This window comes from Misgurnus anguillicaudatus, chromosome 17 (assembly GCF_027580225.2).
Source record: "Misgurnus anguillicaudatus chromosome 17, ASM2758022v2, whole genome shotgun sequence".
Classification (NCBI taxonomy): domain Eukaryota; kingdom Metazoa; phylum Chordata; class Actinopteri; order Cypriniformes; family Cobitidae; genus Misgurnus; species Misgurnus anguillicaudatus.
Window position 1 is genome coordinate 4,028,916 of NC_073353.2, and position 13,202 is coordinate 4,042,117.

Below are 13,202 nucleotides of genomic sequence, written 5' to 3' on the forward strand. Positions count from 1 at the left end.
CATACTGTATGATTCAGTTATAGATTTTTTTTAAATACTAAATAAATAGTATTAATGAAGCTACTTTGTAAAATGTAGTTGTGTTGCTCTTTAAACAGATGACTGAGACAAAACCACAAAGATTTATAGATGACTTGTTTGTACAGCTTACAAAATTGCTCTTAGCATAAATAACTTTCTTTCATTCATGTAATATCTCTACATCCGCAAAGCTCCGCCCACCTTGAGTCTGTCACTGTCCAGGTTTAACAGCTGCTGTCCGTCGATGGACTGCGTGCTGAACTCTGGTGTGTACTGATCCATGTTCATTCCCATCAGCCAATGACAGACCTGCTGAGACGTCCAATCAGAAACCGGCCGATTCTGCCACTGATAGTCTTTCCCCGCAGAGCTCGAGTCGTCGTCCAGCATCTAACACACACAGAAAGTGTGGACATCTCTTAAATCTCTGCTGTATACCAGGCTAATGATGTTTTCTACTCTAACCTCACACAATCATCATCATCAGATCATTACTTGATGTGAAGAGCATTTCTTTACCTTAAACGTGCTCACCAGACATTCGTTTATAGTGAACATTTTAAAACAGTTTATAGACTTATTCATTTCATTGCAATACAGAAAACTACCGTGGCCGAGAAGTGCAAAACAAAACAACAAATCCAAAATCAAAACCAAGTTCAAAAACACAATAACAAATCCAACGACAAAATAAAAGTCAAAACACAACAACAAATCTACCAACCAGAAAAGAAAGGTATATTGTGCAAATTAAATGTTTTTGTGCGTGAACACCGCTATCGACTTTGTCACTGTGTTGCTAATCTCCTTCAACGAGGTCATTAGGTGGCGTTCCTAATTCTGGTTGTCCTGGTAACAACTATAAACAAATGAGTAACTGTCCTCTCGGTCAGTAAATGCCCAAAGACGGATGACGTGAACTCCACTGCTTTACCGCGCATTCACACGGGGCGTCAGCGTTAACGCTTTCCATTCACTTTTAATGGGTGACGTCATGCGTTGCCGAACTGAATTGTGGATCCGTCGGCGCTGCGTCAGTGCCACCGCTCGCTGCAAAAATTGAACATTTCTCAACTTTTCAAGCGGCAACGCGTGCGTCAGCCAATCAGATCGCCTTATGCAAATAACCTAGGCAGAGCCAGCCAATTACATTTATGGAAGAACGGAGCATGTGTAGCGGCCACTGTGATTGGCTGTTGGCCACGCTTCAGACAAGCCTTCCGTTAAGCGTTAACGCTGACAACCCGTGTGAATGCGCCGTTAGTCTCAAGAGTTGGGTTTCCATCGAAAGTGAATCTTTTCAAAAAACGCCAAATGTGAATTATGTGCATTTCCATCAATTTGTTAGAGCAAATGATGGTGGTATTGGTAACCCACAGTAAATAAAACAAGGCAACTTGAAAAATGGAGACAGGACTGCATTTAGTTAGGATTGGGCATGTTGTAAATTTACTACTAGTGCAGATTGCCAAACTGAATGTTGTGCACAGAAGGCGGCACGAGCAGCAAGGGTATTATGACAACGTCAAGCCCCATATATGGTGAACACAACGTCAGCTGATACTGCTAGATGATCAGTCACGGGGGTTTAATGTTCACTACGTCAGAATTTATTCTGCAAATGCGTTCCCGTCTCCCATTATTCACATTTACTTTTTGACTTTTAACTCAAGCGTGCATAAAGGATTTTTTATTTGAAATTTGGTGTTTCCATCACTAGTTTCTTATGCAATACATCAAAATGCGCATAAAATCATTGTGATGAAAACCCAGCTAATGCTTGTCGCTCCTAAAAGTCGCTCATCATTTGCATTTAACTGATCGCTTTGCTGCGCCGTTGCTAGTCGCTGGCGGTGTGAACGCAGCTTTACTGCTGATTGGACGACACCCTCTGTCAATCAAGATGCTCAAAGTCAACACAGCTCACATACTACACTAATGCTTTGTGTAATTGTAAAAACAACACAATAGCCTCTTTCACACAGTAATTCTGGTAAATTACCATGAATTTACCAGAATGAATTTACCAGTAAATACAAAAATGTGCTGTTCACACACGCAGTGGCGTTCCGTTATTTTACCAGTAAGACATCATTCACACATCAGTATCAAAATACCGGTAAATTCGTTGAGAAAGCGGAAGTACCTGTAGCACGCGGCGAGCTCAGTGTTGTATTTGTAAACAATCCACGTCATTCATATCCACGGTCCGTATTTTGTTGTTTTCACGTCTGTGGTAAACAGTCGCGAAGTTGCTCATGACCAAACAACATTGAATGAGACGACCTCAAACCGAAAATGCATTTTTAACAACACTACTGTTTGCACTTTAGGCTTCACAGAGGGCGTGCTAAGGACGACGGCAATTCGGCGGTAAGCTGTTTTTAACAACTTTGGTGAAGAAATGTGGACGTAAACTTCAGGTGTGCTCAACTTTCAAGCAGGATGTGTGTGGAAACATCAGTAAACACTGCGGGGGTAAACGCGTCATCTGTATTAAAACGCTATGATTGGGCCGAAGCTGTCAGCACGGTCTGACGTCGTCCGTTCTAAATGCCGGTAATCCTATAATTTTCGTTCACACACACACTTACCGGTAAATTACTGGTAATCTTACAACCTGTCTTACTGGTAAATTGTGAGCACTGATTTACCGGAAAGGTTCTGTTCACACATGATCTGTTAACTGCAATTTACCAGTAAATTACCAGTAAAGACTGAATGTGTGAAAGGGACTACTAGCTATCATTATCTAGCCTGTAATACTGCCTGCAACCAGAGGTTGCGTTAGACTTTTTAATTGTTCATCATTTTCACTGACAGGGTCGTATAAAAATTCCGCCATAATCAATAATTAACCTTCATTTCAAATTTTAATGAAAATAAAGACATTTAATAGCTGTTGTTTTTGTTCACACTGGGTCTCATTCACGAAGCATGCGTACGCACACATTTTTTCGCAAAATGTGCGGACATTGTAACTTACAAATCATGATTCAACAAAAACGTTCGTACTAAAATGAATTTTAAATGTAAGACCAACTTAGACCACACGTGCGCAATAATCATGAACAAGGAAAAAGAACCCTATAATATATATATATATCTGTGTTATATATTTTATATATTTTTCCTTGTTTATGATTATTGCGTATGTGTGGTCTTACGTTTTGCATACATTTTAAATACATTTTAGTACAAAAGTTTTTGTTGAATCATGTTTTCCTTCCGTACGCATATTTTACGAACAAATTTGTGTGTACGCATGCTTAGTGAATGAGACCCATTGTCATTTTAATCTTTTAACTTACAAGACAAGCATAGAAATGGAAATAATTGTTTATTTATTTGTTAAGAAAACAGATTTCAGTGGAATGATTAATGGCTTTTCAGATTTTTCCCATCAGTGAAGTTTGAAGTTTAACTAGTTTAAAAATCTCACTGACATTTAGACAAAAACAGAATAAATGCAACATAAAACATCTAGCTCGGTTAGCTGAATACCATAAAGGTTTTTAAATATTGCCATCAGTTCATCCTGCTGTTAACATTTTTCGATACGCAGAAGCAATGAGACCCGTCTTCCGGTTTGTTCATGTGACGTTCGGCAAAAAGACCTGCCGCATCTCTTTGATAACCTTTATCCACATTAGGGGTGTCCTCGACTAAGGATTTACATATTCGAATCAGAATTGTCGAATCTTTCCATAGTCGACCGATAGTCGAATCATATCTATGTTTGTCTGCATGGGTTGGGAGGGGGCCAGACCAGGTACAAATTGGTAACTTTTATTTTCTTTCACAAGCAGCACACATAAACAACTTTCTGTTAAAGTGACCAAAACTGTCTTTCAAGTGATGAACGAAGACAAAACTGACGATGCATTTATATATTTATTTTTTTAAGGTAAAATATATAAGGCAACATTTGTTTATTTATTCCTCATAACATTTTAAAGCCACGATCTACAGAACATCACACAAAAATAAATTTTGATAACTAAACCTAAAAAAAATAACAAAGGTGATTCTGCCTTGGAAACCCCGGCTACAGTTAAGTGTTTTTATTTAATTTGGAGATATAGTGCGTCAAAGCAGTCATGACCAAAAAAAACCCGACAAATGAGAAATGACAAATAATTTGTGATTGTGACTGTAAATGATAAAAACGAATCTTTATTTACAATTCATTAAACGTAAATTTATAACAAGAAAAACACTGAAATGAATGATTTTATAGACACTACGCGTTATTATTTAGCACAGAAATACCTGCTTGCTTGCTCTGACTTTGATCATCTCTGTATTCACTTTAGATACAGAAAGACCGGATGATATTATTTATTTCAGGAATCTCTTTTCTATCATTTAAAAGTGAACACCAACCATAATATTAAATCACAAGAAAGACATTCGTGTCAGGCAGAAATAGGTTCGGTGCAGATAGTTTCCGTTTCATCACCGAATTTTAAAAAAACGGCTTACCTGTTTTGTAGTGTAATCTTTGACAAGATAACCAAAATGTATGATAAATACATTTTAAAAACGTATACCCGTCGAAAAACATCCGTTTTTTAATGTTTAGTTTGATGAACTCCTAAATATAAGACGCAGATCACCTAGCCCGTTCGGCTAAATTACATGCGCAAGCATGGCCAGCACGCAATAGCGCAACATTTATACAATGAAAAGCTATCCAAAATTTACAGACTTAAATTAGATCAGAATTTACGTTTATAATAGATACATTTTTTAAATAAAATAAGGTCAGAAGTAACAAAGTGCATAATAAATATGCAAAGTGCCTCAAGAGCACAGAAACAAAACACAAGCCAAATAGATAAATCAGATAACCCAGAGTGATTTATAAAGAAAATAAAATAAAATATTAAAAGAATAGAAAAGTATAGCCATAATATAATTGCCAGCTTTGTCTTTTAAATGTAGAAACAAAGAGGCAATGGTTTACTAACGAAGAAACCTCCGTGCCCGGTCACAGGGGATGTTGGATTTATTAACGCATTTTAAAAATATTTATTGAAAGCTGTTACTGCACATATTATTTGCAGCATTATCATAATATGCTGTATATTAATATATTGGGAGAAAGCTGTTATATGTGAAATCAGATAATGTGTGCACCCATATATGGCCAAAATTAAATGATCCTCATTTCATAACACATCTGCGACGATTCGACTGTGAGATTGGTAGTCGAATCAGGCTTCTCCTATCGATGCATCGAATCTTCGACTATTCGGGGTCACCCCTAATCCACAAGATGGCAAAAACTCCAAATTTAAACCCACAGTAAGGGCAATACTGTATTTACATGTGCACAACTGTACCAACTGCACTGTACTTTCAGTGTTTCTTGATTGACAGAGGTGTCGTCCAATCAGCAGTAACTATTCCGTTCGGTTGAAATATACCTACCTTTTCCGATTGGTAGATTTGTTGTTGCGTTGTATTTTCTGACTTGTTATTTTGTTTTCTGACTTATTTTGTCATTGGATTGGTCAATGTGTATTCTAACTTGGCATTTTTGTTTTTAAATTTTTCATTTGTTGTTTCATTTTGCACTTCTAGGCCACCGTAGAAAACAGATCTTAAATTAATGATGCTTTCTTTGCAAAACACTCAAGTAAACTGTGATTAAGTAACACACAAGAAGAAACACAACATCATACACATAAATGTGCCTGTTGAGCATATAAAAACACACATAAAACAAGAAGAAACCTTCAGTAATCAGGAACTGCCAAAGTAGACAATCCATAAAAACAAACACGCACGTTTACGCTTCCAACTAAAAATAACTACAAAACAGGAAAGTCACGAGTAAAAGAACTCCGCCCTGTCCACAACACAATGCTTGACCTCCCAGACACATTAAAGCCATGCAAACAAACACGGCGTGACGTGCGATCTCCACTCACCTCGGTGGATGAGAAGGTTAATGTGTGTGAGCGACCTGATAGGCTGGGCTCCACCACCAGCCCAGACAAATCTGAAGTAGGACTGCTGGGGTTTGAATCATCTAGCACTGACAAACTCTGGAACGAGTACAGAAAGTCACATTTATTATCTGAACTATTCATGATATACAGTATAGGCCAACAGAATGCGACAATGCACACTCCAGATGATTTCTAACTGAAAGAGCGACCTTTTGAGAAGGTCACCATCAGTTAGGACTATAAAAACAAACTACTAAATCTACTGCAACTTACGCTACGCTCCTCTTTGGTGAATGCGCATTGGATGCCACCGGAAGCTAGTTATTATAGTTTATAAAGTTATAATATGGATATTATTTGCATCGATTAACCTTTAGAAAGCTTTTATTAGCCCCACTGGAACCATGTGGATAATGTCTGTTAAGGATGGATGCACTTTTTTGGGCATTAAAAGTCAAAGGTTGTTCCCTGATCCTTGGAAGAACAAAGACTTTTTTAAATATAAAACTAATTGTGTTCTTCTGAATAAAGATAATCATGTACATCAAACATGGCTTGAGGGTGAGTGAGTCATGTTTTTTTTTTCATTATATGCTGGCGCAGTGGTCTCCAACATGGTGCCCGTGGGCACTATTAATATCCTCAATTTTAATATTTATTTATTACATATTTTTATATTAGCTTGGCTTCTTTTACAAGCCATTTGGACATAATGTGTGTTGGCAGTGTGTGAACACAACCACCCTACGATGAAAAAAATCCACCGCTCCTGGTTTTTTAATCCCCATTAAACCAAAGCAGTCTCATTAGACATGCCGTTTTGATTCTTTTATCAATGTGAGGTCACATTAATGAAGCCCCGCCCACTTACAGTCCTGCATTACCACCCTCAGTGAGTTGTTCCTTTGTTCAATAGATATTATTGTCTCAGACTGTATTAATTACATATTTTTGTAATTGTTTGTAAGGGAGTGAGGAGCTGTAGCGCATTTACATTTAAAGGTACAGACATTAAAGGACTAGTTGGGTATTTTACACTTAAAGCCCTGTTTTCAGATTGTTTATGATGAAATAGAACGGTTTTGACTGAAATTTGGACATATGATGCTGTCCCGAGAATTTTCGGGTGTTTGTTGTTTCACCTCCCACCTCTACAATGGGTGTATAGGTGCACTGGAACAATCCTTCCTAAAATGCATGAAACTTTCGTTTACAAAGACGTGAAACTCAGCGAGTGGTCAGGGGTGTTCACTGATATGCTCACACAAAAATCACTGCAAAAGATGCTTTCCAACAGGTTTTATCGTAGTTTTTGCCAACTCCATTGACTTGTATTAGATGTGCTGTGAGGTACGGTATTACTCCGCGCTGAGAACTTTGTTTGTATTCTTGCAATTGTCAATGGCGGATTAGTGCCACCAACTGGGCTGGAGTGTCTATAATTCAAGCTCTCAACGGAAGAATGTACGGGTGTGAGGCGTTTGGAAAAATAGGTCCACAAGTTTTTCAACAAATGCTAAAACAGCTATTGAAAAGCATCTTTTGCAGCGATTTTTGTGTGAGCATATCAGTGAACACCCCCGACCACTCGATAAGCCCCACGCCCCTGCAAACGAAAGTTTAAAGCACCCCAGGAAGGATTGCTCCCGTGCACCTATGAACCCACTATAGAGGTGTGAGGCGAAACAACAAAGACCCGAAAACTCTCAGGGCAGCCGCATGTGTCGAAATTTCAGTCAAAACCGTTCTATTTAATCATAAACTATCTGAAAACAGGGCTTTAAGTGTAAAATACCCAACTTGTCCGTTAAAACAAAGTTTTTGCTCCCACCCAAATAGGGTCATTTTGGACATGAGGGCTCCAGACTTACTTTTTTCACTAGGAGCAAAGTGGCCCCCAACTGAAAATTTAGGGGCACACACCATAAATCAACACGCTAACCAAATAATCACATTTCTACTAGTTTCCACTGTATTACAAATAAATACTTTGATGATAGATGCAGAAAGTACAATGTGCTGTTTAAAATTCAGTGTCAAATCACAAAAAAAGGTCAAATTTACTGGTCGGACATGTGCGACTGGATGTCAAATTCAGTGGCACACTCTCAAATTTTGGTGGCAGTCTGGAGCCCTGGACATGCTATTATAAATGATCTGTGGGGTATTTTCAGATGAAACTTCACAGACACATTCTGGGCAAACCTGAGGCTTCTTATTATATCTTGTAAAAAGGCCTTACAAGGTGCCCTTTAACATTTTTAAACAAAGATAGAACATATCACCGAGTAAAATAAAATAAAATTAACAAGTAAAACTAAATTAAAATGTTTTGAGTAGACTATATTAAAAAAGCTCTCCAGATTGTTTTATACATTGTGGTAGCCCTTGCTCACAAAAAAAGATGGAGACCCCTGTGCTGGAGTATCCCTTTAATGTTATCATTAGCAATCATCGTGTTAGCATTCACCATGAAGTATGACTAGCATTATTACAGTAATCTCTGACAACCCTACCCACTAGATATTAGTATTAGTCATTGGAAAACTCATACTGGCCGACCACTACCTACCTACAGACAAACTGCACCAGAACTACAAAAAAACAGAACACAGTCCACATAAACCACAATAGTCTAGTAGTCTAGACACTACAGGGCGGTCCGCAGACAGGGTTTAAATTAATCCAGGACTAGGTATTAGTTATACTATGAATTTTAAGTAGGTTTTACAAACATACCTTACAAAAATCAATACCGGTGTGTGCATCTTGAGACAAAACAATGGCACTGATATACAGTACTGTCCTAAAGTCTTAAGCCACCATGCTACCATTAGATTTGTTGTTTTTGCAATGTTATAGTGATCATATATAATTTTTCAGTCTCTTTATTAGAATACAACCAGAAAATACAGGAAATGTGTATGTAGTATTAAAAACAGTATAAAAGTATAAGCTGAAGTGTATTTTAGGGTAAACTCCTCTTCCACTTGAGCAATAGCAGGCAGCTGCAGGATCTCTTAAACCTAAATAAAATTAAATCCTAATTTCTAATTCACATCAAATGACTTCATGACTTCAGTCTCCTCAAAAAAGCTCAAGATGTGTTTAGTGCCAAGAGAGGTCACACTTAATACTGACTGATGCCTGAAGAAGACCTTTAGTTCTGAAAATTGTTTTGTTTTTAATTTTGTGTACACATGTGTTTGTATCTTAATAAAAAGAGTGGACATATGCTAAATGGACTTTGCTAAAACAACAAAGCTGGTGGTGGTGGCCTAAGACTTCTGCGCAGTACTGTTTTTAAATTAAGGCATTTTAGTCTGGGACTAGGATAAGTCCTGTCCGGAAAACCGCCCCTCTAAGTATCACGGATGTACTACAAATCATCATGCATTTATAACAAACACACGCCATGTGATTCGATTAGTGCTCGACTTGCTCTACAGTTACTTTGTTAAACTAAATCTAGACATCTAGAAGAGAAAACATACTGTACCAAATCTAAGGAGCGACTGAACAGAGAAGACCACGACAGGTTCGTCTGTTTGAAAAGAGCGGTTAGTTAAATCACATCACTGCCAAACCTAAACCACAAATACACAACATTCCAGAAAGGAACAGGAAATTATGTCAGACATCATGACCCTGATGTCAGAGAGATGTTTAATAGTCAGTTAAATAAGCACATGGCCTAAATCGGTTTCCTCTGTTGGCCGTTTCTCAAACGAAGGCTGCATCCTTTGGGGGTCGCATTTGTAGGCTGCATAGTCATCAAGACTCTTATTTCAGAATTAACAATGATAAAGTTTACTATTAGTTTAGGTTAATCGTAAATTGTTGTTATATGCTTATATGACTTGTGAACGTATTCTCAGTTAAACCAGGCTTGATGATGTATTCAGCCTGCAGATGAGACCTTCAGAGGATACAGCCTTTAGCCATTGTCTGCTGTCCATCGACTTCTGTTTCCTGTGTGTGTGTGTGTGTGCATCTCTCTCTCTCTCAAGGATCAAGACCCATATCACCAAAAACATCTTAAGGCTAAAAGTATCTGCTAGCTTGGCGATACAATGCGTCAGCCCTACTTTTAGCTATCCTAAAGTTTTGACTTTGTGACTGATTAGCCCTAATTGCTAGTTGGTCAGACTAGCTCTTAAGTTTTAACTTAGTCACAGTCTTAACTTAGCAGCTATGTTTATGCAACCGAGCACAAATCAGACCAAGTTGTATGAACAATCCTAAAACGTCTGTTTCCGGCTGTAACAGCTGTTCTTGCATCCAGTTTGGTTTTCTTTTATGTTTACACAGCTAATATTACTGATTAAATGACTGACAGAGCCCCATCCCATCAGCCGATCATGATTGGTAAACTTGTTGACATCATGCATAGCAACAAAGTTAACCAAACCCTTTTTTCTTAGCTTTCTATACCCGATTTCTATCCATTTTCTAGTAAAACACAGAATTTTATTTGTACGTGAACGTATGCGCACGGTTGAAACACACAGCCTTGCAAATTATAGATGGTTTCAGCAGTAACAACATAAACATACGACTTTCATGGAACAAAAGTAACTTCTGGTAAACTCCTACAAAGAATCAATAGCTGAGTTTCCATTACCCTTTAAATTGAGCAAATTGACATTGCAAATTAAAAAAAATATGACAAATGGAAACATGCCAACTTCGCAAAACATCTCCTTCTACATCTCCTTCAGTTAACGTGCAGTGGATGTGATATTAGTAAACCTACCAGCATCAGTCGACGTGATGTTTGGAATGACTTATCGAGAGAGGAAAAACTACATATCAGTCGCATATCATCGGTTAATGAAAACGCGTCATTTTGTAATAAGTCTTTTGTTGAAATTTAGAAAATAACGCTAAAGTTTTGCGCAAATCTGCAATAGAAACGCAGCTTATAACAACAGAGTCCTTTAGGAGTAGTTTATTTCTGATAACACGCAAAATAACTAATGTAAAGAGTAAATTACCTTAATGCAAATCATAGCTTAAGCGTATGAAAAACTACATTAATTTTACACAGTAACGTTAGCTCAATGTAAACAATGTTAATTACACATCCTCTGTCAAACCTCCCTTTACATAGGGGCCATTCATGATCTATAATCGCCATCTTTCCTTATCTTTAGGAAACCAAAACATGTTATTTTCAACCAGTGATGCATGGGTCAATGTATAAACAACCCGCACCCGACCGTCGTTTTTAACTAACCCGGCCACAACTCGGGCCGCAAAAAAAAAATAGTGTACCTGACCCGCTCCCTGGACCGCATTTTTTAGAAGTAGTAATTGATTGAAATTGTTAACTGGCATCTTTATTTCAAATGACCCGATCGACGGCAACCCGAATATCATTAAAAATATTTTTGGATGACTCGTAACCGCGGGTGACTGCACATTTCAGATCAACCCGCGCATCACTGTTTTCTACGCTGCGTTTGTTCCAGAGTTCAGTTTAGCAACTAGCCAGACCATTAAACAAACAAAGACCGGAACTTAAGTTCCGACCAGACACGCATGCATCCAATGAAACCATCTATAGTTTATGACTTGTAAGTGTACGCAGACATTTAACGCATGCACGTTGCGACAAAATGTAATGCATCTCCTGGGCTACATACTACATTCTCCTGTAGGCGCATGCATGACCTATGCGTACAATGTATGCGGGATTTCCTCTTCTGATAGCACAAAATTTGTCACGCACACTGAATGTAGACCCTCACGTACAAATAAAAAAGGACTATACTTTGACCTTTAGAGTCTCATTAGCTTTGTAAATAGGTTTTATGAGTAAATATTAACCTAATAACTAAAGGATTATTCCACTTTCATAAAAAATTCATATAATTTACTCACCCCCATGCCATCCAAGATGTTTATGTCTGTCTTTTTTCATTTGAAAAAGTTTTTTTGACGAAAATATTTTTCTCCATATACAGTAGTGGACCTTAGTGGACATCAACAGTTTGCAGTTTCAAAAAGCTACAAAGGCCTCTAAACCATCCCAACTGAGGCATAAGGGTCTTAATCTAGCAAAACCATCCTCATTTTCACACACAAAAAAATTAAAAAGTACTTGCGTATTACGTAATCAAATCGAAAGGGCACGCATGACCCATGCAAAACTACTGCTCCAGTGTTTACAAGTGTGAAGAAAGAGGACCCTTCTGACGTTGTTGTATGTGAAATAATACTAATTAATGTCTTTGTGTCAGTTTATTGTTTAAAATTGTCTGTAAGTGTGTTTCACATATGCAACGCATGACCACTCGATGTGATTACGTAATACGCAAGGTCACGCTGGCATGTCACACGGCTAGTGCAAGAAAAGAAGTTGTGGTTGTGATTTTTCTCACTAGATAAGACCCTTACACCTCGAATGGGATCGTTCAGAGTCCCTTGAAACTGCATTGAAACTGTAAACTAGGGATGCACCGATATAAAAATTTTGGCCGATACCGATAACTCTTTCTATTTAGGGGCCGATAACCAATATATACAGGCCGATAAATATTCATATTATTTTCACAATGAAAAACATTTCAGGCCGCGGACATCTTGGCTTTGCGCTAGACTAGCATACTCTTCTTAAGCCCGCAACACGTGTCATCTTCGTGCTATGTCACAGAAAGCACCAATCACTACTCCATATGGCCAGCAATGAGCAAGTGAAGTGGTTCAACAAACCAAAATAATCCATCATTTATCGGCTTTCATTTATCGGCCTAATTTTGCTATCAGACCGATAACCGATAATATTAAAAATAAGCAGTTATCGGCCGATAACGATATGTATGCCGATATATCGTGCATCCCTACTGTAAACTGTTGAGGTCCACCAAAGTCCACCACTGCATATGGAGAAAAATCCCGGAACGTTTCCCACAAAAAACTTATTTTTTTCTCGACTGAACAAAGAAAGACACAAACATCCTGCATGACATGGGGGTGAGTAAACTAGTGAGTAATTTTTTTTTATGAAAGTGGAGTAAACATTTAACAGTTATTTAGGAAGAACTCTTAGTGGATAAAATGTTTTATGTATACAACACCAGATCCATATGCATTCTACACAGTCCTTCCTCTAGCAACTCTCGATTACAAATAATACAAAACTTGTGACACTCAAAAGCTCTTATTAACATTCAGCCTGATGCCAGATATTGGTGTTTATGTCATATGCTAGTTAGT

General features: G+C 37.9%; 1 protein-coding gene across 3 annotated transcripts in view; it reads right to left on the reverse strand.

Moving 5' to 3' along the window:
* Window positions 1–13,202, reverse strand: part of ppp1r9ala (protein phosphatase 1 regulatory subunit 9A-like A) — a 63,302-nt gene that overhangs the window by 1,378 nt on the left and 48,722 nt on the right. The window contains exons 17-19 of one of the 3 annotated variants that reach the window (XM_055215515.2): window positions 9,481–9,525; window positions 5,961–6,077; window positions 223–411 (exon numbers count right to left, since the gene is read on the reverse strand). In XM_055215515.2, the coding sequence (XP_055071490.2) occupies window positions 223–411; window positions 5,961–6,077; window positions 9,481–9,525 (351 nt within the window). The remainder of the gene's footprint in view (window positions 1–222; window positions 412–5,960; window positions 6,078–9,480; window positions 9,526–13,202) is intronic. The other 2 variants (XM_055215516.2, XM_055215517.2) reach the window with 2 other exon arrangements.